General features: G+C 50.8%; 9 protein-coding genes across 9 annotated transcripts; 6 read left to right on the forward strand and 3 right to left on the reverse strand.

The window, feature by feature from the left end:
- Positions 1 to 4,174: 4,174 nt before the first annotated feature.
- On the forward strand, positions 4,175 to 5,473 carry TrAFT101_002193 (uncharacterized protein; the record flags this gene model as incomplete). The annotated part of the gene is made up of 2 exons (XM_024909649.1): positions 4,175 to 4,904; positions 4,986 to 5,473. 2 exons carry the CDS (start codon positions 4,175 to 4,177, stop codon positions 5,471 to 5,473), a joined length of 1,218 nt encoding a protein of 405 aa, XP_024763313.1.
- A 604-nt stretch (positions 5,474 to 6,077) lies between these two features.
- On the forward strand, positions 6,078 to 7,531 carry TrAFT101_002194 (uncharacterized protein). Its single transcript, XM_024899619.2, has 2 exons — positions 6,078 to 6,333; positions 6,404 to 7,531. The coding sequence occupies exons 1-2, from the start codon at positions 6,235 to 6,237 to the stop codon at positions 7,310 to 7,312; spliced, it is 1,008 nt and encodes a 335-aa protein (XP_024763314.1). The 5' UTR covers positions 6,078 to 6,234; the 3' UTR covers positions 7,313 to 7,531.
- A 305-nt stretch (positions 7,532 to 7,836) lies between these two features.
- On the forward strand, positions 7,837 to 9,451 carry TrAFT101_002195 (uncharacterized protein; the record flags this gene model as incomplete). Its single annotated transcript, XM_024902422.2, has 2 exons — positions 7,837 to 8,116; positions 8,178 to 9,451. The coding sequence occupies exons 1-2, from the start codon at positions 7,933 to 7,935 to the stop codon at positions 9,449 to 9,451; spliced, it is 1,458 nt and encodes a 485-aa protein (XP_024763315.2). The 5' UTR covers positions 7,837 to 7,932.
- A 118-nt stretch (positions 9,452 to 9,569) lies between these two features.
- Positions 9,570 to 11,278, reverse strand: TrAFT101_002196 (uncharacterized protein). Its single transcript, XM_024905088.2, has 2 exons — positions 10,788 to 11,278; positions 9,570 to 10,734 (listed from the first exon to the last, which is right to left on the reverse strand). Exons 1-2 carry the CDS (start codon positions 11,217 to 11,219, stop codon positions 9,781 to 9,783), a joined length of 1,386 nt encoding a protein of 461 aa, XP_024763316.1. The 5' UTR covers positions 11,220 to 11,278; the 3' UTR covers positions 9,570 to 9,780.
- A 302-nt stretch (positions 11,279 to 11,580) lies between these two features.
- RRP3 (ribosomal RNA processing protein) lies at positions 11,581 to 13,633 on the forward strand. The gene is made up of 2 exons (XM_024899669.2): positions 11,581 to 11,885; positions 11,968 to 13,633. The coding sequence occupies exons 1-2, from the start codon at positions 11,703 to 11,705 to the stop codon at positions 13,222 to 13,224; spliced, it is 1,440 nt and encodes a 479-aa protein (XP_024763317.1). The 5' UTR covers positions 11,581 to 11,702; the 3' UTR covers positions 13,225 to 13,633.
- Positions 13,402 to 20,036, reverse strand: HIR3 (Histone transcription regulator 3). Its single transcript, XM_024902423.2, has 4 exons — positions 19,913 to 20,036; positions 19,781 to 19,855; positions 15,700 to 19,724; positions 13,402 to 15,640 (listed from the first exon to the last, which is right to left on the reverse strand). Exons 1-4 carry the CDS (start codon positions 19,913 to 19,915, stop codon positions 13,720 to 13,722), a joined length of 6,024 nt encoding a protein of 2,007 aa, XP_024763318.1. The 5' UTR covers positions 19,916 to 20,036; the 3' UTR covers positions 13,402 to 13,719.
- Positions 20,037 to 20,395: 359 nt separating this feature from the next.
- TrAFT101_002199 (uncharacterized protein) lies at positions 20,396 to 23,226 on the forward strand. The gene is made up of 6 exons (XM_024906452.2): positions 20,396 to 20,559; positions 20,628 to 20,754; positions 20,816 to 20,946; positions 21,019 to 21,299; positions 21,358 to 22,331; positions 22,392 to 23,226. Exons 1-6 carry the CDS (start codon positions 20,537 to 20,539, stop codon positions 22,932 to 22,934), a joined length of 2,079 nt encoding a protein of 692 aa, XP_024763319.1. The 5' UTR covers positions 20,396 to 20,536; the 3' UTR covers positions 22,935 to 23,226.
- Positions 23,227 to 24,837, forward strand: TrAFT101_002200 (uncharacterized protein). The gene is made up of 2 exons (XM_024909650.2): positions 23,227 to 23,422; positions 23,494 to 24,837. Exons 1-2 carry the CDS (start codon positions 23,344 to 23,346, stop codon positions 24,594 to 24,596), a joined length of 1,182 nt encoding a protein of 393 aa, XP_024763320.1. The 5' UTR covers positions 23,227 to 23,343; the 3' UTR covers positions 24,597 to 24,837.
- TrAFT101_002201 (uncharacterized protein) lies at positions 24,656 to 25,604 on the reverse strand. The gene is made up of 2 exons (XM_024909651.2): positions 25,085 to 25,604; positions 24,656 to 25,021 (listed from the first exon to the last, which is right to left on the reverse strand). The coding sequence occupies exons 1-2, from the start codon at positions 25,297 to 25,299 to the stop codon at positions 24,997 to 24,999; spliced, it is 240 nt and encodes a 79-aa protein (XP_024763321.1). The 5' UTR covers positions 25,300 to 25,604; the 3' UTR covers positions 24,656 to 24,996.
- Positions 25,605 to 25,989: the final 385 nt, after the last annotated feature.

Below are 25,989 nucleotides of genomic sequence, written 5' to 3' on the forward strand. Positions count from 1 at the left end.
CAATGCAACCTACCCAGGAACGTGAAGCACGCCATTCTGCACCTCCATTATTGGCTGCTTGTAGGTCTTCACGTTGATACAGACAGTATAACATATAAAAATGGAATATGAGGCTTGTAAATGTGGTATCATATACGATAGACTACCTAATGGAAGGGACCTCCTCTCAATGTACATGGCATACGTCTGGAAGTGAGCAAATGAGTATCTGCTTTGAATACATCGTGAGTAGATGCTCAAAGCGCGCATTTACACGAAACTATGACAGGATGTAGTATCAATGCGGCTTAACTGCAGACGGGGTCATTAATCCCGTCTCCATCCACGTACAAATTACACTCCATGCAAGGAGGGTGTGCTCTTTCGAATTAGATCAACCGATGTTTTCTGTATACTATCCTCTATGGGTATATCGATCTGGGTTGTTTATTCTCGGGAGGGCGTCAAAACATTCTCACATGCCGTTTCTGTATATTGGGCCGTTGCGCGTTCTTTTGACCACAAGAATCTTTGTAGCTCGTCCTGCAGTCGATTCTATTTACTTTCAGCTCGCAAAAGGTCAGTGTTCATATCAGTAATACCGATATTATCATGAACCCTGTTTATGGATGGGACTTCTGCTCACTCCACGTAGGACATGCGGAGACTACCTATATTAGGCGTTAGCTTGTGAATAGCTGCATGATAAAGGTGGTCTAATTATCCTTTTACATGCACCGATTAGCAGGCTTTTTGTCCAATCTAGCAGTAGTAGCACACCATACTCGACCGTTGAGATCGGGCCTAAATCGGCTCTGCGGAGGGTGGTGGTTGAGTTGCATTGCTGACTATCCATGCTTCTAGACGCGTCGTGCTACCCAGACCATTAACTCCACGGACATGGTATTTCCCTACCAAGCGCAATACAACGTCGTCAATGCGTCCTCTCCTTATCATTTTCTCGTATAATCATCTTGTAACACATTGAGGCGCCGCCCATTGGTAAGCCGGATATCTTGCTTCGTCTTGCCTGGTAAGCTCCTAAACCACAATTCTGCCGCATAACAGCCCGCTTTTTCTCGTCCGCCGCTGAGAACCTCGGTCATCTTCCACTGAGCAAGTGCCAGGGCGCTTGGCGAGTTGACTATTGCATCATTAAGCGTGAGAAGCGCGGCAGTACCAATTAAGGTCTATCACATGCGATCTAACTCGGAAGCGATCTTCGGGGTTAGGCTCCCTTGTCCCCAGCCAGGACTCTCTCTCCGGGTGCATGGGGCTGACGAAAGATACCAGAGCTTGTTGCAAAGCCGGCGGCCGCAAGAGAGGGCTGCAACCAACAGCCCATTTACCCTTTTGCTTCCCATTTTGGGAGGTCGGTAAGGGTCTTTATTGGCTCTCGAGGCCTGTGCATGTGTGGCGCGTGCAAAGGCGTCGAGAGTTCAGGCTGTTTGTCGACGGCAGTCCAGAACTCGCACACTTTGAGGACTTTTTGACGCTGCCACCCACACCTCGATCGAGCGCCGCTTCGCTTTCCCTCCAGGTGCTGTAGGCACTCCGATTGCCAGCGAAATTGCAGTGCCAGCTGAGCTTGCCGCCATCGCCTCCGTGCCTCATGTGGCAGCTGGCCGGCCACCTTCCAGAGCGGTCTTTGTCTCCGAGTGGCGGCGTCGGGTCGGACCTAGTCTAGCCCGTTCCTGGACCAGGATCAGAATCAGAGCTGCGGGACAGGCGAAGGGCGAGGGCGCCATGGCCGAAGCGGGCTGGCGGCGTGGGGCGTGGGGTGTGTGGTGGGCGGGCTCTGGGTCTCTGCTGTATCTGCTGTCTCTGCTGTATCTTGAAGCTTGCCGGCGGACGTAGACAGTCCGGGGCCGCTATCGCGAGTCACATTGTCGTCCGCGTCGAGGAGGCCAAGCTCTGCCAAGCCCAGCCATGCCAAGCCCAGAGAGCGGCTGTCGGCATTGATAAGGTGAGGCCAGGCACGAGTAGAGTTTGGCACATTTGCTTGGCGATGCGAGATGGCCGCGGTTGCAAGAGATGATCGACTGTCAGCTTGGCAGCTTGGCAGCTTGGCAGCTGAGAATATTTTCCGACGACGGTTCAACGACGGTTGACGATGCTCGCATTGTGTATGGATGAGGAAGAAAGAAGAAGAGAAAGAAAAGGGAGAGAAAAAAAAGAAAAAGACAGCAGTAGCCAGTGGCTGTGCCCGGCTGTTGGCGCGGGACGATCGCAACGAGACGGGCAGGTCTCGCATTGAAGGATCTCAGGCCTGCCCCAGTCACGTGAATCGAGCTTTGGGAGCAACCTCCAGCTTCTTTTCTCGTAATGGCTATCTACCTACTGTAGCTACTGTAGATACTATCCATATCTACCTACATACTCCGTACTCTCTCTCCATTGCATAATACTGCACTGTATACACGGCGCTGCTGCATGAAAACACTATCAGCGCTGCCCAGCACGCTTCGGCCGGTGCCGCGTCTCCTCGCTCCGGCCTGCCTCTCAACACAGCCAATCATGGCCATCAACATGCCGCCCAAGTCGTCACGCTCCAGATTCTACGGCTAGTCAGCCCCCATGCCGAATATCCGGCTCAGACAAGGGTCTCCAAGGCTTCTAGCGACTCTGTGCTTCTTTAGCCCCTGTCCGGTAGTAGGCAAGAGGCGCCCTTAGGCTTCCGGGCAGGGCTTTGGACATGCCGCTCTGGGCTTGAGCCCGCTGTAACGAACCTTTGCGTGCAGTGCCCAAGATGGCAGATGGCGATTCTGGCACAAGTTCCCACGCCCAAGTGCCGGCTGCCAAGCTGATGCAGCGCCAGCCAAGAGTCCCGAGGCAGCCAAGCGAGGCCCCCCCGCATCGGGGCTTCTACAGGTCATCAGGCGCCTCTGATTGATGGGTTGGGAGATTAACATTAACTACAGGTTTAAACTTGATTCGTAGCCTTGGCAGTTGATCCCACTAGTGCTGTGCTTATACAGAGCACGGCATCGATCCGGGAAAGGGTGTCGAGCCCCAATGCTTGAGTGCGAGCGAGACAGACAGGTGATGGCTGGTCTTGGAGGAAGCCAAACAACATCTTTGTTTCCATCTTGGTGGTGGCTCACGGCGAATATCACTGCAAGACCGCTTGTGGAAGCCGGGCTAGTCCCATCGTCTCTCTCCGGATCAGCATCGTCGCACTGAAGCTAGACACTACGGCGGAGCGATGCGGGTCCAGGGCATTCTCTGGATGTACAGACACGGACTATTGCTACCACCTGATAGAGCAGGATCGGCACCAGAGCGCTGCGGTAGGTGCATACTCATACATACTGTCCTCGAGAGCCGCTCTAACTGCTGAGCCTCGCCGTTAAAGCCGCACGGGCTATCTAGAACGACCCCGGATTGGACGGGGGGGCCTGGTCACCGTGGCGAGGACCATTGTTCAAAAAAGAGCCTGTGCTATGCCTCTCTGGAATCCGCCACGTTGCGCCGGCTCTAAACAAGCACCTCTGGCCATTGAAACTAGGCGCTCGACTTCTATCTTAGGACGCTGCAAGATACGTGATCGACAAAGGTTCCGGTCCGCAGGAAAGAAAGGCAGAAACGGTAATACGCACTCGGCTGGCTTCACTCTCTGGGCTAGGACACATTCCTACCCCCCTGGACTCGATGGTTTCATTCGCCAGCAGCCCCGCGGCAACTTCACCAGCTTCAGTGGGCTATCGTACACCCCACAAGCTTCTGCCTACTTTGTTAGTTTTGCAGTTCACTGGGTACCAGCAATATCACCAGCAAGGATCAGCAAAAGTACATTTACTGTAAAATAGTAAAGCATAATACTTGACTGAAGAAAAGAAAAGTCCTTTAGAACAGGTTAGATGCTTGTGGGTGCAATAGGTAGTTGGATGCTGCGGCCATTCCATCATGCCGACTCCTCTTCCCATCACCGAGCCCCAGCGCGTGTGTAAAGTTCCAGGATGATGGCGCAAATTCACCTTCCTAAACCATGCTTTTGGAGCCGTCCATGATCTCTAGCCATTGACCGCATCAATGGCATCTTCAGCCTCGAGGATGGGTTGATAAGTGAGTCTCGATGGATATAAAGAGTCTACGCCTTCCCCTCGATCTGGTGCTGGAGCTTCTTTCCTCATCAGCCTTCAAGACATCAAGTCCAGTCGAGTCCTGAGCAACATTCATCTCAACAACCATCAAAATGCAGACCTTTGGTGCTTTCCTCGTTTCCTTCCTCGCCGCCAGCGGCATGGCTGCGGCTCTCCCCGCTGAGGGACAGCAGAAGACCATCTCCGTGCCGGTGATTTACAACGCCAACCACGCTCCTCACGGACCCAGCGCCCTCTACAAGGCCAAGAAGAAGTTCGGCGCTCCCATCAGCGAGAACCTCAAGAACAACGTTGCCCAGCACAAGGCCGCCAAGCTCGCCAGACGCCAGACCGGCTCTGCTCCCAACCACCCCAGTGACTCTGAGGACGATGAGTACATCACCAACGTCTCCATTGGCACTCCTGCTCAGGTCCTGCCCCTGGACTTCGACACTGGCTCTTCCGATCTGTGGGTCTTCAGCTCCGAGACTCCCTCGTCTCAGTCCAAGGGACACACTCTCTACAACCCCACCAAGTCTTCTACCTCCAAGAAGCTCTCTGGATACAGCTGGACCATCTCATACGGTGACGGCAGCAGCTCTAGCGGTGATGTTTACACCGACACCGTTTCCGTTGGAGGCTTCTCCGTCACTGGCCAGGCTGTCGAGTCTGCCACCAAGGTCTCTTCCGAGTTTGTCTCGGATACCTCCAACTCCGGCCTCCTCGGTCTTGCCCTGGACAGCATCAACACCGTCTCCCCCAAGCAGCAGAAGACCTGGTTCTCCAACGCTTCTTCCAAGCTGGCTCAGCCCGTTTTCACTGCTGACCTGAACCACCAAGCCAGTATGCAACCCCCCTTTCTTCTCCCCCTTCACATCATCACTGCTTGATACGAGTTAAACTAACACGAGTGAAAACAAATAGGTGGCAGCTACAACTTCGGTTTCATTGACACCAGCCTTGCCTCTGGCTCTATCAGCTATGTTCCCATCAGCACCGCCAACGGCTTCTGGGAGTTCACTTCCGCCTCATATGCCATCGGCAGCGGCTCGACCAAGAAGCACTCCACTGACGGCATTGCTGACACCGGCACCACCTTGCTCCTCCTCGATGACACCATTGTCGATGCCTACTACGGCCAGGTCTCATCTGCTCAGTACGACGACTCCCAGGAGGGTTACACCTTCGACTGCGACGAGAACCTTCCCTCATTCACCTTTGCTGTTGGCAGCTCCAAGATCACCGTCCCTGGTAGCTTGATCAACTTTGCCCCCGTCTCTGGCAACACCTGCTTTGGTGGTCTCCAGAGCAACGACGGCATTGGCATCAGCATCTTCGGTGATGTCGCCATCAAGGCTGCCCTGGTTGTCTTTGACCTTGGCAACAAGCGTCTGGGCTGGGCTCAGAAATAAGCTGGAGAAGAGAGAAGAAAAAAAGGGGGGCTGGAATGTATATGATTTTACCCTATGAAAGTTATGATTTGAAAGAGATGAAGTTTGCATTCGGCTACACATGGCTTGTAAATACTATATGACGCTACCTATATAGTCACTAGGAGCTTTAGCACATAGCGCAGCGACGGAATATTATTCCAACTTTGACACCAACTTTTGTTTTGTGCACATTGTCTTGTAACTTGTGAAATGCTACTAGTAATTTTGAGAATTCGCTGATGGTTGCTGGATATAAAAGTATGTTAGTTGCGCCTGTTTCATCGGTGCGCCACAATGTAGCTTTCAATTAAATAACATGTGGTTCAAAGGGCGCATGTCAAAAGGATGCTGATCGAGTAACGTAAGCGCGCAACGCTCTGATTCGGTGTGACACAGACTGCGCAAGTTAAAATGCACTACTCATGAATACATGTTATAGTGGGATGCGCCCTCTTGGGAATGACGCCCTATGGCCCCTCAGTCGGAGATTTAAAATGTTGGGGCGTTTGTGGCTGAGAGTATTTATTGCTGGTTTACTGTGGAGATTTTATTGACTCTTTGTCATATATGGTTATTCTCTTCCACCTATATCAACTTTGTTGTGCTTCTTTCAGACGAGAAAAAAAAAAGAGGAAATTAATTAATCATTTCATTGTTCTTTTTGAAGCCCTTGAAGTAATTGATATCACTATTTTCTTTTTTCATATCTCGCAGTATTGCGCGAATTGTGGACGAGTGTCATGGCGAATGAGAAGAAGCCCCGCGTGGCGGTTCTGGGAAAGGTGCATCATCTCAGCGATGAGTACATTGAAAATGTAAAAAATGAATTGAATCTCCATGTATGTGGCTACTTGATCAACTCATCCATTCATCAATCATGAAAATCACTCACATCATGATGCTACTCAGTTTCTTCAAGCCTCTCATCGGCAAGAACTCATCGAGGAGCTCCCTCGCGTCATCTCCCAGTCCGGTCCATTCGATGCATTAATCTGCCTGTCTGAATCGCACAACTTCATACCCGTGGACGAAGAGCTGCTGTCGGCCATGGTGCCTCACTGCCGCGTGATAGCTTCCCTGTGGGCGGGATACAACGAGTTTGACGTTTCGTGGATGACGAGCCAGGGCATATGGTTCTGCAACACCGTTGATGCGGTGGCTGAGGCTACGGCCGACATGACGATTTGGTTTATTCTGTCTGTTGTGAGGAATACTTCTGTGGCGGAGAGGCATGTTCGGGCGGGTGGGTGGTATGGAGGCAATATGGCGACCCCAGATCCTACGGGGAAGACGCTGGGTATCGTGGGGATGGGGAGCATCGGCAAGTATCTGGCCAAGAAGGCAAGAGTTTTCAACATGAAGATTAAGTATTACAACCGGAAGAGGCTCAGCAAGGAGGTTGAGGAGGCATATCAGGTTGAATACTGCTCTTCGCTGGAGGAGCTACTATCACAGGCAGATGTGGTATCGATACACTGCCCCCTCACAGAAGCAACAAGGAATCTCATGTCGCACGACCAGTTCAAGCTCATGAAGGACGGCGCCTTTCTTATTAACACGGCACGAGGCCCCGTGGTGGATGAAGAAGCGCTGATTGCGGCGCTGGAGAGCGGCAAAGTGGCGAGGGCGGGACTGGACGTTTTCAGCGATGAGCCGAATGTACATGAGTACTTTAGGACGAGCGATAAGGTGGTGTTGCAGCCGCATATGGGGGGCGCGACGGAGGAGGCGCTTTGGAGGGCTGAGAGGGAGAGTTTTGAGAATGTGTTGAGGTGGAGGAGGGAGGGGAAGCCGGTGTCACCGGTGAATGAGGTTTAGATGAAAGGATGTGGAGAAAGATTGAGATTGGGCATAAAATATATGGGTTTTTATTTACTGTTAGCGATAGATGTATACAAAAGGGGTGAAGATGAATGATGTTGTTGACTGCTGAGATGTCTCAAGCTGGGCGCAAGTTGCCGTAAATGGAATTACCTAAATAGGAAATTGTACTGAGACAAAAGACGGTTAACATATAAGTTGTATAGCAGACGTTAGTAGCTCACGAATGCTTTATATAATGAATAGTAATACTCATCAAGTGCGTAAATAGGTGCTTAGCATTGTCAATAGCCTTATTTTTCTTGGCATGGCTGCAAGTTCTGATAAATGTATAACTATACCTTAGTTAAGACTGATGGGCCATTTTATTTACGTTTAATTGGCAAGTCGCATGGTGCCGCATGAATTTGATTCTGAGATAATTCTGTATATGATCAGTGTCATTTATTAATAAGCTCTATTTCCCCGCGGATCATTTCCCTACATTAGGCTAATCACGCATTTGCGTCTTACACCTGCCTCCGATCCCATCAACCATCAATCAAACACATGTAATCAGTCATCCAAAGCCAGTATCAGCGATACCGTCCCATCTTCTCTCTTATTATCCCCCCAAAATGACTTCTCCTCCACCACTCGCCAAAGATTCTCCCATCATCATCATCGGAGCTGGCATCTTTGGTCTAAGCACCTCCCTCCATCTCGCTCAACGAGGATACTCCAACATTACAGTCTTTGATAAACAGCCGTATCACAAGACTCTATACTCTTACGATGCTGGCTGCGACTCTGCGTCTTCTGGTCCGTTATTCCGTACATACCATCTCAGTCAAGCTCATCTTATCTAAACTATTATATTCAGACATCAATAAAATCATTCGCTCAGCTTATGGCTCTCAGACCGAATACCAAGATCTCAGCACCGAAGCCCTCTCTGCTTGGGCAGCTTGGAACGAAGAACTCAAGAGCAGCAGTGAAGATGATACACTTCTCCCTCCTGGAATGACTTCAAGTGACATCTTCTTCATCCAAAACGGCCATCTTACCTGTAGCGATGCCGATACACTGCCGGAATTTGAACGAGCTACCGTTGAAAACATGGAATTAGCCGGTCATCACGGCACGCAGCTCATAAACAACGAACAACGGGATATCAAGCTCGCCTCCCAACAGGGCTTCACATCTGCTCTCCAGCCCTTTGATAAGCATGTTCTCGGCGTCTTGGACACCACCGGCGGCTTCGTCCTTGCCGATAAAGCCTGTCGTTTTGCTCTCTATAAGGCGAAGAGGCTCGGCGTTCGTTTCATTCTCGGCGCCGAATCAGGACGACTTACTTCCTTTATACACCGCTCATCTGTCTCACCCTCTACCAACAGCATCATTACCGGCATCGTCACAGCAGATGGTAAATCCCATTCAGCAGCCCTCACCATTCTCTGCTGCGGTGGCTGGACTCCTTCACTGCTGCCATCTCTCGATTCTCTCTGCGAAACGACTGCAGGTTCTGTTTTTATGCTTCACATACCAGAAGCATCTCCTCTCCGCAAACGCTTCCATCACTCCCGCTTCCCTTCTTGGTCATTTAATATGCGCGATCATGGCGCGGATGGCGGCCTTTACGGCTTCCCTGTTGACCAAAACGGCGTGCTCAAGATTGGATATCGTGGAACAAAATACACAAATCCCCAAGTACAGTCCGATGGCCGAGAACGCAGCGTGCCAGTGACCAAATGGAGTAGCAACGACGCAATCACGCAAGTTCCACAGCAGGCTCACCAAGTCGTCACCAAGTTCTTGGAAGAATATCTCCCCGAACTGGGAAATTCTGGCATCTACATCGCAGAGACTAGGTTGTGCTGGTATACCGACTCTTTCGATAACCACTACGTTATCGACCGCGTTCCCAGGCATGAGGGCCTCATGTGCGCCACAGGGGGCAGCGGACATGCGTTCAAGTTCCTCCCCAGTATAGGCAATTGGGTTGTAGATGTGATAGAAGGGGTTGGCTTGGATCGACCAGCTATTAAAGCGTGGAGATGGAGAATATTGCAAGAGGGCGAAGAGCCTGTTAATAAATTGATGGAGGGCAGTCAGGGTCCGAGATCGTTGTGGAATGTTCCATTAGTATCTGTCTGATGTAGAATAAAAATGTTTGTTATTGAAGATAATCAGCCTAGAAATTAGATATGATCCCATTCACGAGCCAAGTAGACTGTTACGGGCATCACGAAGTATGCAGGATGCTTATACCGCGTCCCTCTTCATCAAGCCATATCACAATATCACAACAGAGATATTTCTAGCGGAAAAAAAAGTGGCAGCAAAAGATATATACGTAATAAACTTGCAGCTGTTTTGACTGAAAATAAAACACCCAAGCGCCATAACATGTTTCGTGCAAAATGCCTTCTCCCCAGACATTAGAAAACAAGGATATCCTTGGACCGCCCTATAAATATCGCCCTTTAGTTATTACCAATCTCCTCTTCCTGATCCTCCCACTCGCCGTCCTCCTCCCTCTGCTCGTTGACCTTGAATTCAGCGTCACCAGCCAAGCCCTCGCTGTCAAGCTCGTCCACATCCATATCGCTGTAATACTCATAGTCGTCCTCGTCCTCGTCCTCGTCCTCGTCACCCTTTCCGCCCTTGTTCGCCGCCTTCTGGGCTGCCTTTGCCGCCTTCTTCTTCTCCACGTTGGCCTTTTGCTCGCGTCGTCGTGCTTCCTTCTCTTGTGTCCTCTTCTCCCATCGCTTCTCAAGCTCCTTGATCTCCGCAGCCGACTTGTTAATGTACTCATGCCACATGACTTTACCCGAGCACATACCCTCCTCGACCTTGGTCAAGCGCAGACGCATGCGAGGTCCCAGCTCAACGAGCTTCACTACGTGTCTTTCTACGTTGCCTTCTTCGAGTTCATCATCTTGGCCGTTCTCCGCGGCAGCAGCACGGGCCTTGGCGGACAAAACCTTTCGTGAGGCAGTCTCTTGAACTTCAACCTCAGCATCGGTATCAACCTCGCTGCCACTTGTCGCATCAGAGACATATCCATCGCCGCCTTCGCCGCCAATCATGTAGTCTGCGATGTCCTCTAGCTTTCCCAGGTTGGGCATTTGGCTTCGTCGGCTGGTCTTGGTGCCGAGGAACTGTTCGGCCGCATTGATGCGGCGTAATTGTTTTGAAACGCCAGATCGTCGCGTGGTGATGGCGTAATGTCTAAAGTTGATAATAAAGGTGCCGTCGTCCTCCTTGGACTGCTCTCGGTTCAGGAGCAGCACTCTGCGAATCGACTTGATTGGTGTAGCTTGGGGGTTGATCGGGGGGAACATGGATGAGAAAACGGTGGTGGCTAATGATTCGAGATGCTTAGGGACCTTTGATTTGGCCGAGGCATCAGGCCGAGAGAATCCGTTCATGACCAGCTGGTGCTCGTTAGTTCGCGACTCAGTCTCCGTTGTGCAAGCAGCATTCTTACCAGAGGAGCAGAAAGGAACTCCTTTCCCATGCCCTTGGGATGTCTCTGGATCTTCTGGATATCTTTGCAGAGAGAGTACTTCTCGACTCGGAAATTCAGTGTCGGTCCCCGAGGCGCCAAAGCAACTCTCATATTCGTGTTTCCTCCTTCTGATCGCGAAAAGAGCAGCAGATGCGTCACTCCCAATGGGCCACACATGACAACATAGTCCTTCAACCGGTTGTTCCTCCGCTCCTTTAACCGACTGGCAGTCCCCGGCTCCATGACTTTTCGAACATCCGATGCGAGCTGGCTGATGCTTGAACCGACCTCTCCAGCGCCTATTCTGATGACCATGCTCTTGGGATCACGGGCAGAGGCATGTCCGGCCGACGCAGGCTGGGGGTTGTTGGCCCCCATGTGGGTTCGCTTCTTGACTCTTCGCTTCGCCATGGCTTAATTGATCTTGTAGCTGCCCAAAAAACCAGCAGTTGAGATGTCCAATTGAGTGATGCTCTTCCAACTAACCAGACGAAGAAAAAAAAGTTCAGTATGCTTGGCGATAAGAGCTTATCGCTGCCATGCCTGCCCCACCAAATTTTTTTAGACACTCGCTTAAGCGCATCAAAGATTGTTCCGCGCTTGGAGGGCACTAACATTTACTCTGGGCTCCCACACCAAAAAACTGCAGCAATAAAAACGGTTCGTGATAGTGATATTGCGAGCTTCATTCTGGCAGCCCAACCCGATACTTACATATTTTCTTCTCGCACCCCTGCAAGGCCTCCACTTGTTGTGCATATCGAACACTTTTTGACAGGGGTTGATCTTGCTGCGTCCTGATTTGCTGCTGCAAGAGCCGAGCCCAGAAAAAAGTTGCTGAACAAGCTTCATCTTTTTGGTTCTTGATCTCAAAGCAAATCTTCACAGCAAACGATGAACGGCTCAAAAAGACAAAAGGTGGCCAACGGCGCGCCTGCTCGGCGTGAACCAGCTGAAGCCACTGCTTCCCAGCAGTCTCCCGATCCTCACACCGAAGAAGAATCCGTGACTCTCGATGTTGCTTCCACGGCCGATGCTGCAGATGCGCCAGAGGAGCCAAAGACGTTTAAAGAATTGGTATGTATAAGACAGCATGGGTGCATCAGATCAGTTGTGTACACCGTGATTAGCGTCAACATCAGACTTACAATTCTCGTAGGGCGTTGTAGATGCGCTGTGCGAAGCCTGCGAGTCTCTCAACTACAAGCACCCCACGTCCATCCAAGCGAAATCCATCCCCGTCGCCCTCCAAGGCCGCGACGTCATTGGCCTCGCCGAAACCGGTAGCGGAAAGACTGCTGCTTTCGCTTTGCCCATATTACAGGCTCTGCTCGAGAAGCCTCAGCCGTACTTTGGACTCGTTCTTGCGCCGACCCGAGAACTTGCCGCTCAGATCGGACAGTCTTTCGAAGCCCTGGGAGCCCTCATCTCGTTGCGATGTGCCGTCATTGTCGGAGGTCTGGATATGGTTCCCCAGGCCATTGCGCTTGGAAAGAAGCCTCACATCATCGTTGCGACTCCCGGTAGACTGGTGGACCACCTGGAAAAGACAAAGGGCTTCTCTTTGCGATCCCTCAAGTACCTGGTTATGGACGAGGCTGATCGCCTGCTGGACATGGACTTTGGTCCTAGTATCGACAAGATTCTCAAGTTCATCCCCCGTGAGCGCCGGACCTATCTCTTCTCAGCCACCATGAGCTCCAAGGTCGAGAGTCTCCAGAGAGCCAGTTTGCGAGATCCCGCTCGCGTCAGCGTCAGCTCAAACAAGTACCAGACTGTCTCGACTCTGCTTCAGCATTACGTTTTCGTGCCCCATAAGCGGAAAGACACATATCTCATTTACCTTGTCAATGAGTTTGCCGGAAAGTCCATTATTATTTTCACACGTACAGTCTTTGAGGCCCAGAGGATAGCTATTCTCCTACGAACTCTTGGCTTCGGCGCCATCCCTCTTCACGGACAGCTCTCACAATCAGCTCGACTTGGCGCTCTGAACAAGTTCAAGGGCGGATCCCGCGAGATTCTCGTAGCTACCGATGTCGCCGCTCGTGGTTTAGATATCCCAGCCGTCGACGTGGTGCTCAACCATGATCTCCCCCAAGACTCCAAGACATATATCCATCGTGTCGGTCGAACAGCTCGTGCCGGTAAATCCGGTATCGCCATCAGCATTGTCACGCAGTACGACGTTGAGATTTATCAGCGTATTGAGGCGGCACTCGGCAAGGAGCTGGACCAATACCCAACTGAGAAGGAGGAAGTCATGGCTTTCCAGAGCAGAGTTGAGGAGGCTCTGAGAACAGTCCGAGGAGAGATGAAGGCCTTCCTTGAGAGCAAGGGTAAAGGAGGAAAGGGCAAGGGCAAAGCTGCCGGACCAAAGAGGAGAAGAGACAACATGGATGAGGAGGAGGGCTAATCGAAAAGCTTTGGTTGCAAAAAAAAAAAATGGGCGTAATAAGAAAAGGGAATATTAAATGAGGTGTTTAGGTGTAATGTACCTCGTTTATGTCGAATTTTGGGAACGGATATTTTGCTATTCTCTTTATATCTGATAAATTCGCTTTCATACTCAAAAGTTGATAAGTCAAAAACTGCGAGTTATTCAATACGGCATAGCACCATACAATTAAAGTGAAGCTATTTGAAAGACAATGTATGATATTCTTGACCCCTACGCCCAAAAAGAATAACATATCTAAATCAAAACATACGCATCCTAAACCACGCCCACCTTCCGCTAGCCCAATCCAAATAGCAAATAAAGGCACTTTTCCTTCTTTAGAAAGCTCTACCGTAGAAAAGCCCTTACAATAACTAATAAAATCCAGTAGAACAGGTAACCACTTTCTCTTCTTTCCCAAAAGCATATGTATATACCGAGCTCTTTTCCCCCTAACAAAATCAATCCTGCTTACGTTCCCATATCTACAGATTCGTCCTCATTCCGCTGCGGAGTATGCGGCTCCGCCATCTCGGTGTCATCGTCATGTTCTTCTTCTTCCTCTTCTTCATCCCCTTCTTCCTCTTCCTCTCCGCCATCGTCGTGGATATCTTTGCTGTCATCGCCCTCGTGTTCTTCTTCGCCCTCTTCAGCCTCTTCAGCCTCTTCGGCTTCATCATCGCCATGCTCTTCTTCATCTTCATCCTCTTCCTCATCGCCTTCGCTCTCGCTATCAGCATCTTCTCCACTAGTTTCGCCGCTTTGGATAGTTCGGCCTAGGTGTGGGAACATCAAACTTGGCGGGACGTCTTCTTCATAATCGTCTGGAACGTCGCTAAGGTCGCTCTCATCAGCAGAATCGACGAGACTTGGCGCCTCATCGCTCTCAAGCTCTTCCTTGTCCTCCTCAATCTTGGAGTCATCGTGACCATCACCATCATGGCCATCCTCCTCGTAGTGAGTGTCGGGCATGTCAGTATCTTCCCCTGCCTCCTCTCTTCTGATTTGCGTTTCTGGCCCTTCTTCGTCGCTGTCGGCGTCACTAGCACCAACATTCGGCGTCTGGCTTCCACGTTTGCCGCTTGACATGCTACCCACTCGGCTCCTAGGGTGAGCTGACTTTGGAGCTTCCATGGAGCGGGCAACAGCTTGCTCCGCCTTGCGAAGAACGTCTGGCCTTCGAACTCCAACCCTGCGAGTTCGTGGCGCTGCTTCGGATTTTTCTCCTTCCAGCGGCGTTGCAGTGCCGGCAAGGCTCTCATGAGTGCTTGGGGGATTGAGTATGTTGCTGAGAGAGCTGGTTTGCTTGTTGGCATCCGCTTGGGCAGCAGCCTCAGCTTCAAGCTTGGCCGCAAGCTCCTTCGCCTGGTTGCGTTCCTCGATAATTTTACTTGGCTCTTGGCCCGGTAATGTGCCAGCCACATCTACGTAAATCTTAGAGTAACAATCGTTGATTAAATCGTCGATTCCAGCAGCCTTCATCAGATTGGCGTTGAGTTTCTTTAGTTCAATGGCCTCTTTCATGCAGTTGAACGCTGGCACATTCGCCTCGTCGCGAGCAGCCCACTCCGTGATTCTTTCACTGAAAATCTCGAATTCTTCGGTAGAGAGAGCCTTAAATGTGTCGTCTGTAAGATGTGGAATGTTGTGTGCCTCTCTGAGAAGCTTGAGATACGCGTTACAGCAAGACTGCCATAGGTCAACAAAGTGATAGAAATCTGCTCCTTTTTTCCGTAGACGGCGAAGCAGTTGCTCCAGATTTGTCTTATCTGACATGACCACGAGCAGTTTTGTCATAAATCGTACGTATTGTTCAGTGAAAACGTGGTGACGGCCTGGACGCTCAGCATCGCATTTCCACACATTCATCACCATTGTCTTGGTGAACATGTTTTCTTTCAAGATTGCAAAAGCTGCCCGAGCTGCCACTTTGATGTCACTAACTTGCTCCATGCTAGCCTCGTCAAACAGTATTCTGGCATGGCGCGCCACAATGCGGTGTTGCCAATTAGACTTATCCTTCTCCTTGAGCTTCACAAGGCTTGGGATAATGTATTCTTCCCAATCTTCGGGCTCTGTAAACGAAGCAAAGATATCATCCGCTTTGAACTGCACGCCAAACGGCTGTTCTGATAGCAATTCGGCAGCTTCCTTGGCGGGTAGATCGCCTCGCATTACGAGTTTGTGTACAATCGACACAATCTTATAATGCGGCTCTAGGATTGGGTCACTGCTTCGAGATTTCCTCGCGTTGTAAGCCACGTTTACCGCGTCCTTCAGCGCCTTGAGCAGCGTCGTCATCTCGACTCTGCTGTGCAAATCTTTGCTATCGAGTTGTTCTTCTGGCGTCTGATACATCTTCCAATAGCACTTGGCCAGCATATAGGGGTTCCTAATCCATTGTAAGCACCTTTGAAATCATCAGTCCAGCCTCGTCCATTCAATACTTACTTCCAGTTGCCGGGCCTGCGTTCCATAGCCATTCTGAACATCTTGGCAGCAAACTTCCACACCTTGTACTCTGTCATTTGTTCATGTAATATCCTTTTGAACGTCCCAGCTCCCATGTTCTGAATAAAGAATCGTTCCTGATCGGAATGCTGAAATGGCTCCATAGCAAACGGCTCTCGACTAGAAGCATACAACCGCATTCCGAACTTATGATATAGGTCATGTAAGGGGTCTTCATCTTTACCCTCTATGTCTTGATACCTAGAATGAGACAAAGCAAGCGTATAACAGTGGATAGCATTTCGCTGGAACTTAACCAGTTCCGCCCGATCTTTGTTCATCTTATCGGCCGTCCATAGCACAGCTTCGTCTAGATCGTAGTCAAAACATTCAGCTAGTCGGAACCACGATTCCCAGCTATCGGAGCTAAACTGCAGCTGCAGCCTTAGGAAAGTCGCTCCAATACGAAGATCGTCTGTTGCGCCTGGTGTCTGTCGTCGATTTAGGTCTACAGCTTTGAACTTGGTCAATGCTATCATCCCAAGTAAGAAAAACCAGCCGTGCTTGGCCAGCGCAGCTTCTGGTGTGTTTGTTGATACTGCATCCACCGACACCTCTCCAACCAACGCTTGATAGAGTCGAAGGGGATGGATGGGTTTCTTCACAAGTTCGGTGAAGTTGCGCAGGTTATGGATCATTTGCGGCGTAGATTTTGGCTGTCCGATGGTCTGTTGCATATGTTCAATCGCGGCCTTGAGGTCCGATTTCAAAAGGTCCTTCATCGGCATACGGTTTGCCAGAATCATTACCTTTTCCACGAGCTGCATCGTCTGACGCTTCTCGAGCTTCTCATGGGGACAGCCATGGTCTTGAACTTCCCACACTCCCACTCCAAGCTTGAGTCCGTAAAGATCATAAACCACTTGCCCCAGATAATCTTCCCAATTCTCAATATTTTTATTCTGGAGAAGCTCCATGCGCATGACTTTGAGGAAGATCTTGTTAGACGCTTTGCAGCATTTTCGGAGACCAATAACTTGATGAATGGCGGCAAGAAAGTCTGCCAGGTCCTTCTCCGGAGCAATGGGATTCTGTAGAGGCAAACCTGCCCTGAACATGGTAAATTGAAGACACCAAGTGCGTACTTGCATTTCTCGTAGCTTGGTGATGAGAGACTGGAAAGTGGAATTTGAAGACGGCGCTGTTTTGACTCCAATCTTTATCTCATCCTCACACAAGAATGCGACATGTAAGATGGAATTCACCTTTGCGATAGCACTACAACTTGACCTGAGATGATCATCGTCAATAATATCAAATGCAGAACTGTCGTTCAAGGCCAATGTTAACGCTTGAATTAGTAACTCGTCAAGAGACTTCAAAGTCCTCATGTACAGAAGTAGACGAGATTCATCCGGCAGCTTAGCATACTTCTCGCTCTCCAAGTCTGCCACAATAAGCTCAATACTCCTGAGGTGACACGAAAACCGCTTGGTTGTGTATTTTATGGCTTCGTAGGCGTCGCCAAGTCGTGACCAAAGAAACAATCTTAGCTCCGTGCTACTACTGCGCAGAAATTTCCAAAGGTCACGCATGCCTTGAGTAGCGCAGTCTGATATGCGTTGCGTGCCTTTTTCTTGTTCTGCGTCGGGCAACGGAGAAGCATCGGCATCTGTCACATCATGGTCCTCTGAAGATACACAGACAGATGACGGGTTGAGAACAGGCTCTAACGTTTCAATAACGTGGACAGGGCTTTCCATCCCTTCCTGGAAGAGGCTGAGGAAGAAATCCATTGTAGTAAGCTTGGATATCTCCCGATCTGCGGCTGCGGGAGAAATCGTCGGCATAACTACATTGTTTGGTAGCGTCAGCGTGTCCACTTCCTCTTCTGCTAGGAAATCACGAAGAGACGTCCACAGCAGGAGAATATGCTCTCGAACCGGTTTGTCAGAGAGCGATGACACCATGACGGATGCCCATAAAAATCTGACACATAGAGGATCCGCAGCAGGCCGGTTCATCAAGCCCACATAAGACGATGCTATATCCAGCCATCGCTGGAGCCGGTATTTGGTCTCCATACGAGTTGCATAATCAACAGCGCTGCTAGGGTTGGTGATTCGCTCGTAAATATCGATGTACAGCTCAAATATCATGGAAATTAGGGATTCCAAGTCGGCAAGAGCTTCGGGGGAGGGATTTCCACTGAGCTCCTCCGAAACGCGCCTGTATAGAGAAGAGTCGGCCGCATTCAGCATCTGAACCACCGAAGTTTTCATACCATCCGACCATTTGAAGGAGGCGTAACTGGAGCTTATTGCTTTCATCCATTCAAAAACAATATCGTGACTCGTCATCCGCTCGTGTCTCTCTTCCACCTTTTGGGCGAAATCTCTTAAGCCCTTGGCTTCATTGAAAGGAACATTTACGGCCTGGTCTTGAGATCCAGTTTTGGCATGTTCTAAAAAAGAAGAAAGTCCCAAAGTTGCTTGCTCCTTTTTATTAAGGAACACCATTGCAACATCTTCCTTGAAATCGGTTATTAGAGTGCGCAAGTCCTTGGCCCCAACACGGGTGCATTTAGACGACAAACGGTCTTCTGCGGCACATAGGTTCAGAATCTCGTCTAAATATTCATAAGTTTCTTTGTCCTCCACACCAATCTCCTCGAGCATGTTTTTTGCCATGGTGAAAAGGTGTTGATCAGCCTCTTGAAAGGGGCGTAGCTGATTCGCTATCAGCGTATTCGGATCAGGGGCTTCTTCAGCAGCCTGGGCTGTTTCTGCTCTCCTGCGGACTCTCTTGCTTCTTTTTTCAGTCACATTCTCTTCATCCGCACCATCTGGTAGCCCTGCAGCAGACTGTGATCGCTTCCTGGCCGCCTGCGTTGCACTCGACTCCTTTTGAGCCGCATCGCCTTTTGCGGTGTCATCAGCGGCCTCAGACAATTGACTCTCTTTCGAATCTGGCGGTGTTGCAGACGTCTTCCCTTTGTCATCATTCTCACAAGTAGCTTTTTTCTCATCGGGAGAGGCGCCGTTCTCGGGTTCGTCGGCGGCTCCCTCTCGCGATTCTTCCATATCCGTATCCTGTTTGGCTGTTTCCAAGATCAACCTGCAGATCTCCAAAGCGCCCTTTGTATTTTCAGCACACTTCATGAGTTCAAATCCAAGGTCAGCCCATGATTCAACGGGCTTTTCTGAGGTCTGCAAGTCGCTTGACACTGAAGCAGTCTCATCGGCGCTGTCGGTAAGTAGAAGTTTGCCGCTCCTTTGCAGTTCTGCTGGTACTAGGAGTGTCGAAGTTGGGTCTGGTAAGAATGGTATCGGGTCAACATGTTGTTGCAAAAGCGCTGGCAGTTTCTTCTTTAGCCAGGGCCCCATAGCAGGGTGTGACAGTGCCATTTCGTCGCCGAGAAGATTCAAGTAGGTCTTGAGTTGCTCCCCAGCCAAACTCTCTGCGATGGAAGGGGGCTCAACTTCCATGACAGCTGGATCGTCATCTAGCTCTATTGCAGCCTCTAGGCAATATCGCTTGATTCTTCCGCTGTTCAATGAGCCGGCAAACCTTGCCACCTTTCTCCATAGTTCTGGATCTGAAGGATCTTGATCCAGTGCCGCAGTCCAACTGTCAAGAACTTTCTTCCCCTCATCGTTGCGATAGTATATCTGGAGTCTGTTACTCCACTCGGGGCTTGCCGCTTGTTTGTCTTTCAGCTTATCCAAGTAGAATTGCCCATGATTTTTATAGGAGAGGTAAAGCGCAAGAGCCAGGCTGGCAGCCACTCCGTCAGCACCGCCTGCGGCCACATCGAGTCCGTCCGCAAATGCTTCGAGAGCTGAAGTTGACGCCTGCCCATTCGCCTGTAGCTCTGCTCTCTCGTAGTCGGTTTTCGCTTCTCGGTATTTGAATATCTCCGACTCGAAAAGCTCGTCGTAGGCAGCACTGGCGGCTTCGCGGGACCGCAAGCCTTGGGCGTGGAGCTTCAGCGCATTCTGAAATCGCTTGAGGGCTTCATCGACCTACACGAGGTGTGAGCACTGGTGCTATTAGAGCATATCCCACGTTTTCAACTTACATGGAGCTCTTTGGTGGTGTCGATCTGCTCGTCGATGTTTTCCTCTGGCTCGAGGTTGATGGCCTGGAAGGCGGGCTGCAGCAAAGGGTCAGCTCAGCTTAGATCTAGACGGGGAGGCAATTGAGGACGCACCATGATCGCAAGCGAAATGCGGGCACTGGCAGATCCAGCATTCGCAGCGTTGTCAGATTCAGGCGGGTGGATGGCGAGGCTGCATCTGGCCCTCAGCAATGACGTTTCATGCGAACCGCGTCGCGTTGAGTTGATCCAACTGAAGCGATAAGATTACGGCCAATGAGTGCGTTCTCCGTACCAGAACTGCGTGCTTCACTCAAGGGCCAGCGCTAGGACGGCACCGGGACCGCTGCTTCCAGCTAGCCCAGCGCTAGCAGTCGCTGTAATTGAGCGCACTGGAGGGAGATGACACGCACTAGATGACTAAGGTGTAGCGTCCCCAGCGCCAATTATAGGCACCTCAGCGCTATCAGGCTCCCAATCTCCGTACCTTGTTTGATGGGCTCCACGTGCATGGCGCAGGGCGAGGCTGGTCATACGTGGTCAAGTGTGGCTCCAGCCCAAGGAATCCTTGTTCGAAGCTCTCAATAACAGCTCCTCCAATCCACAGTTTGCGCAACGACTCCTGCGCTCTTTGGCTTCGCGACGCTTTTCTGCAGCTTGCATGATTGACCAGCGCCCAATTTCTTGACACAGGCTCCATCCCATTGACCTCACAATTGCGAGAGCCTGTTTGCCGCCATGGTTGCGCCAGCAGTGCCTGAGTGAGCCCCTCCCGCGATACGAGAGCGAGACACGCCGCAGCCAAAGAGCCCGTCTAACTCTCGACCAGATTAACAGAGGAAGTCCTCCACGAGTCGATTGACGCCCGTACAGAATCGCTTGCAACATTACGAGAGCTGGGCCCGCCGGACCTTGTACATCTAGTGAAGCAGGCAGTGCGCAATCCCGGGAAGCAGGTTAGCGACGAGACAATCACGGGAGCACGAGACAAACAGCTAAGAGAGTAATTAATTACAGACCGGCGTCTACCATCATGTTACCGGTGTAGATGCGTCGTCTTCGGCCAGTCTTGCAGCCTATATCAATACCCTGACGTACCGGGACCACGACCCAAACACAGTCACCAGGATTGTCGAGGGTGTGTTTTGGTAGGTGACAAGACGATGCGGGCCGCTGCCTGAACGAGTCCCCAAGACACGCTGGTGCTAACAACAACGAAGCTGCTACAATGCCTTTTCAAGAGTGGACATGCGGGTGCATGTGTCTATTCCCGGAACTGTCGAGAGCTATTGCGTTGACGAGCGAGGCGAAAAGCGAAAGGCTTCGGATGATCTGTGGCTGGAGACATATCTCTGCAGCGTTCTAAGGGCATACTCGTATGCCGACGATGGCAGTGGGAGTAGTATTCGCAAAATCGTCGGCGTCCGAAGATTCAACCCTGTTACCAACACCGAAACCGAGCATCGTTTCCTCAACGCGGCCGAGCAGCTCTTCTTCAGGGGTATGGAACTTGAGAGATTGTGATTTCTGGCGGCATCAAGCTAATGTTTCCCATACAGGGTGGCAATTGGGATCTGATTCCATCGTTCAAGTTCCTACGAATGTATCAAATCATCTGACTACTGGGCTGCTAAAGTATCTCGAGACAACAGGTCGTTATGCATCTGGGATTAATCTTTTCGAAAAGCTTCGTACTCAGAGTGTCGAAGTCGCCTCTTTGCTGGCAAAGGTGCTTTTCATGGGCAACGAAGAAGTTTCAGGTGTAAAAATTCTGTACCAGTCGCTTCAGCAGACGCCGATGGACTATGTTATGCTTGATACACAGGCGGATTTCCTGCTAAAGAAGGCCCAAAAGGCCGATACGCCGGAGATGAAGGATGAGAGACTGAAAATGGCCCTTGGCTGTGCTGACCGCAGCACGATAGCTGCTCCAAGCGAATTTAGTACTTGGGCCAGATTGGCCCAGGTGTACGTTGCGATGGAAGACTGGGAAAATGCCTTGACAATACTCAACTCCTGCCCCATGTTTACCTACCAAGACAAGGATTCTCCCATGATGCCAGAGCCGAGAGATGTCCATCTCCCTACACTGCCCGAAACTCGCCTTGATGAGATTGATAGCGAACCTGAGTCAAGATACTCAGAGCAAGTCGATCCGAGCCTGTTGAGTCTGAGGGCGGCGTCTTATCGCGGCACGTTTAAGAAAGCGTACGGCATTTTGACGGAAATGACGGCTAAGATCGGCTGGGACCAGCTTCTTAAGATTCGCAGCAACGTCTTCGTCATGGAGGATGAATACCGTACCGAGAAGCAAGAAGCCACCCAGGCTGCTCAGCCAAAACGCACTCCGAGTATGGACGGCCTCCGGGGCACGCCAGACCCTACCACCAACGGAGACGAAGGTTCAGACGACGAGGGTGAGAAATCCTCCGAGGCCGCAACTACACTGGCTCCCAATGGAGAAGGCAGTGGAGTTGAGAAGCCTTCCAGTACAGTTGACCCAGACGAGGTCAAGGCCGATACAGCTGAAAACGTAAGTCAAGCGTGGCACGTCCACAAGTTGTCATGGTCTACTAACACCACGACTGTTTAGGGCACCCATGCTGATGATCACCTTTCCAAACTTAACACTAAACGGTTGTGTGAGCGTTGGCTTGATAGCTTGTTCATGGTCCTGTATGAAGATTTGCGTGTGTACACAATCTGGCGCACACAGATGGCTCAGTATCGCGCCCAGCAAATACAATACAAGAAGTCTGCCGAGGAGTGGGAGATTCTCGGCTCACTCGCCGAACGACTGCAGCACTTTGACGAAGCGGCCGAGGCATACAGGGCTTGCCTATCCCTGCGCTTCAGCCCCAAGGCCTTGGCCGGCGTATTGCGCGTCTTTGAGAAGACAAAGAGCACGAGAGAGACGGTGGCCGCAGTGATCAGACTTGTGACCTGGCAGTACAGGTGGTACAGCGAGTTCAGCCCAGAGCTGCTGCGCACCATCCGCACCTTGATCGAGGATGAGGGAGCGGTGAAGGTGAGAAGCATTATTCAAGCCACAAGCCTACCGCAGAATGTGCTCGACTTGACGCACCACTACGCGGCTCTATGTGCAACATTCCATAGCAGCGGCACCGATGGTTAAGATGAGGGTGCTGGTTTTGAAGCGGTGCTGGCTGGGGTTATCGATTTTGGGGGGTTATGTGTGAACAAAAAGCATGTTTGAAAGTTGATACCTAGCGACTAGTAGGCAGCCAGTGATTTGTAGTAGCAGGAGGGCCGTCAATATCAATAATCCTACCAATGCTGAGACGGGATGAGGCGCATTTGACTGCTTATATAATACAATATTTCATCTCCATCTCTGCTAGGGACGTCACCGCGGGGCAGCTTTTCTGGCTTTCTTTGGCTATTGTACTAAAAATTTAGAAGACCCGCCAAGCTCTTTTGCCATTCTCTCAACCTCATTTCTAAGCATTTCGACTCTGTTTTCTCTCCTCTCGGCGCCTCTATATACAACACACACAGAAAAGCCGACCAAAGTAGTCTTCAAGATGGCTTCATCATCGACTGGCGGTGCACCGTCGATCTCGGCGACGTCGCCTCCCGCCATTGTCTGCGTGGGCATGGCAGGTAAGCTTTCTCTGCAGCAACGCAGCCTTCAACGTCGCAATCGCCTAACATGGTTGTCTTGCAAAATATAGGCTCGGGCAAGACGACTTTTATGCAGAGAATCAATGCGCACCTTCACTCGAAGAACACGCCGCCCTATGTCATCAACCTGGATCCCGCGGTTCTCAACGTCCCTTTCGACAGCAACATCGACATTCGAGATTCGGTCAACTATGAAGAAGTCATGAAGCAGTACAACCTGGGACCCAACGGAGGCATCTTGACGTCGCTAAACCTCTTCGCCACAAAAGTCGACCAGATTGTCAACCTACTGGAGAAACGCGCCAAGCCAGATCCCGAACACCCAGAGCGCAAGCCGATCGACCGTATCCTCGTCGACACCCCCGGACAGATTGAGGCTTTCGTATGGTCTGCCTCAGGAACTATTCTTCTTGAATCTCTCGCATCAGCCTTCCCTACCGTCATCGCCTACATCATTGATACCCCGCGAACTGCTTCAACGTCTACATTCATGTCCAACATGCTCTACGCCTGCTCTATTCTTTACAAGACAAAGCTGCCCATGATCTTGGTCTTCAACAAGACTGATGTCAAGGATGCTTCATTCGCAAAGGAATGGATGACGGACTTTGAGGCATTCCAGGAAGCTCTGCGCCGCGACGAGAATTCTGACACATTCGGCGGACAAGAAGGTTTCGGAAGCGGTGGCAGCGGCTACATGGGCAGCTTGCTCAACTCGATGAGTTTGGTGCTGGAGGAGTTTTATTCACATCTCAGCATGGTGGGAGTCAGCTCAAGGATGGGAACTGGCATCGATGAGTTTTTTGAAGCTGTTGAAGAGAAGAGGAAAGAGTTCTTGGAAGATTATCTGCCCGAACTGGATCGACGACGCGAAGAGAGAGAAGAGCGAAAGAAGAAGACCCGCCAGGAGGAGCTGGACAAGATGATGCAGGGCATGTCCGTGGTTGCCAACGACGCGGCAGAGAAGAAGCCTATCCAGATCAACGACGACGACGTGGATGTCCCCAGCGATGCCGACTCTGGCGATGACGACGAAGACGACGAAACGACCAAGGAGGGCTTGCAGGCGAGGTATGCTGCCGCTATGGAGGGCAAGGACGAAGGCATCTTGGGTGACGCAAGTTTCGCCAAGTATCTACACACGCAGCGGTAACGCAACATCGGCTTGTTGGAAGCCATACATGCACACTGGAAGTTTAGGCGTTTTATTTGGAAAAATCAGGCGAAAAACACAAGATATAAAAAGAGGACTCGGTTTATCATGATTTCTAAGGTGATTCAAGGCTTCGCGCCAAGAGGCCAGTGCTTTGGGGGGATATGAGAGAGAAGAAGGGACGGATATTGCATAAAATAAGAAGTAATATCAAAGTTAGATTTAAAAAAAATTTCCCAAGTAATAAGTTTCTCTGACTCCTTTGTGCTCTTTGATTATCCCTAGTTGTATCCCAAAAACTCCTCGAGTGTGATCTATGATTTTGTTGTTTTTCTCAATTTTGGTGCTTTCATCTCCTCATGCCGTCTCGAATGTAATATTCTCCTTGCCACTCGCCCGTCTATCGAGCCTCGAATTGCACCATTCTAAATCCCCCTAAAGTCAGCCTTACATCACCCCCAAGATACACTAGAGGGAACAGAACTCACCGCTTAGTGCGCTCCTTGTAGAGCACGCGCCCAGCGCAGTGAGGGCAGGCAACCAGCGCATCCTTGCTAAGGGTGACGTTGCCGCCGCAGTCGCCGCAGATGTAGGTCATGACGGCACGGCTGTCGTGTCGCTCTCCGCCGGTTGCACCACGGGTCATGGCTCCGGCTGAGGCGCCGCCGGAGGTGGTGGGGACCTGGTACTCTTCGCGAGGCATGGTGTGCTGTGATCGTTGTGGAAAGGAGTAGTGTTTGTGGTTTATGAGGTCTCGGAGGAGGGCGATGGGAGCAACGCAAGGATGGTGGTTGGTTTTGATGGCGTGGGCGAGATTGGCTGATGATGGCGGGAGTTTGGAGAGAGAGAAAATAGTGGCGGTGGAGGAGAATTTTGTCCGGCAGAATCGGGCGGTGAGGGAGCTTGTGAATACGCGAGGAAGCAGTTGTGAAAGTGACGGTGTATGTTGAACCAGCTGGAAAAAATCAATTAAAAGAGTTTATTCTGGTATGAAGAAATTTCACTTAATGTGGCAATTAGACAAATACAAAGTATTTGAATTGCATATTCAGCTATTCCCACTGTCAAACTTGACCATTTACGCGAACACTCCATCTGGGTTAGATGATGTTACTGCTTCACCTTAGTAATACGCGCCCAATCATAGCTGACGCTGCAATAGGCCGTAGTATACTCCGTACCTCGGCAAAAGCTCGCGCTTCACCCCATGTTCTTGCCATACAATGCCTGGAGATGCAGCATCTGCAGCAGTTCATGCGATACCCGTGAATGCCCACCGTCGCAAATTGCCGAGAAGGAGAGGGAAAGAGAGAAAATCGGGCAGTGCTGAGGTGAAGTCCGAGCTTTTGCAGGGTTCATCCGTCTGGTGATTTAGCCGGCCCAGCGGTGGTTC

Source organism: Trichoderma asperellum, chromosome 1, assembly GCF_020647865.1.
Source record: "Trichoderma asperellum chromosome 1, complete sequence".
Taxonomy (NCBI): Eukaryota; Fungi; Ascomycota; class Sordariomycetes; order Hypocreales; family Hypocreaceae; genus Trichoderma; species Trichoderma asperellum.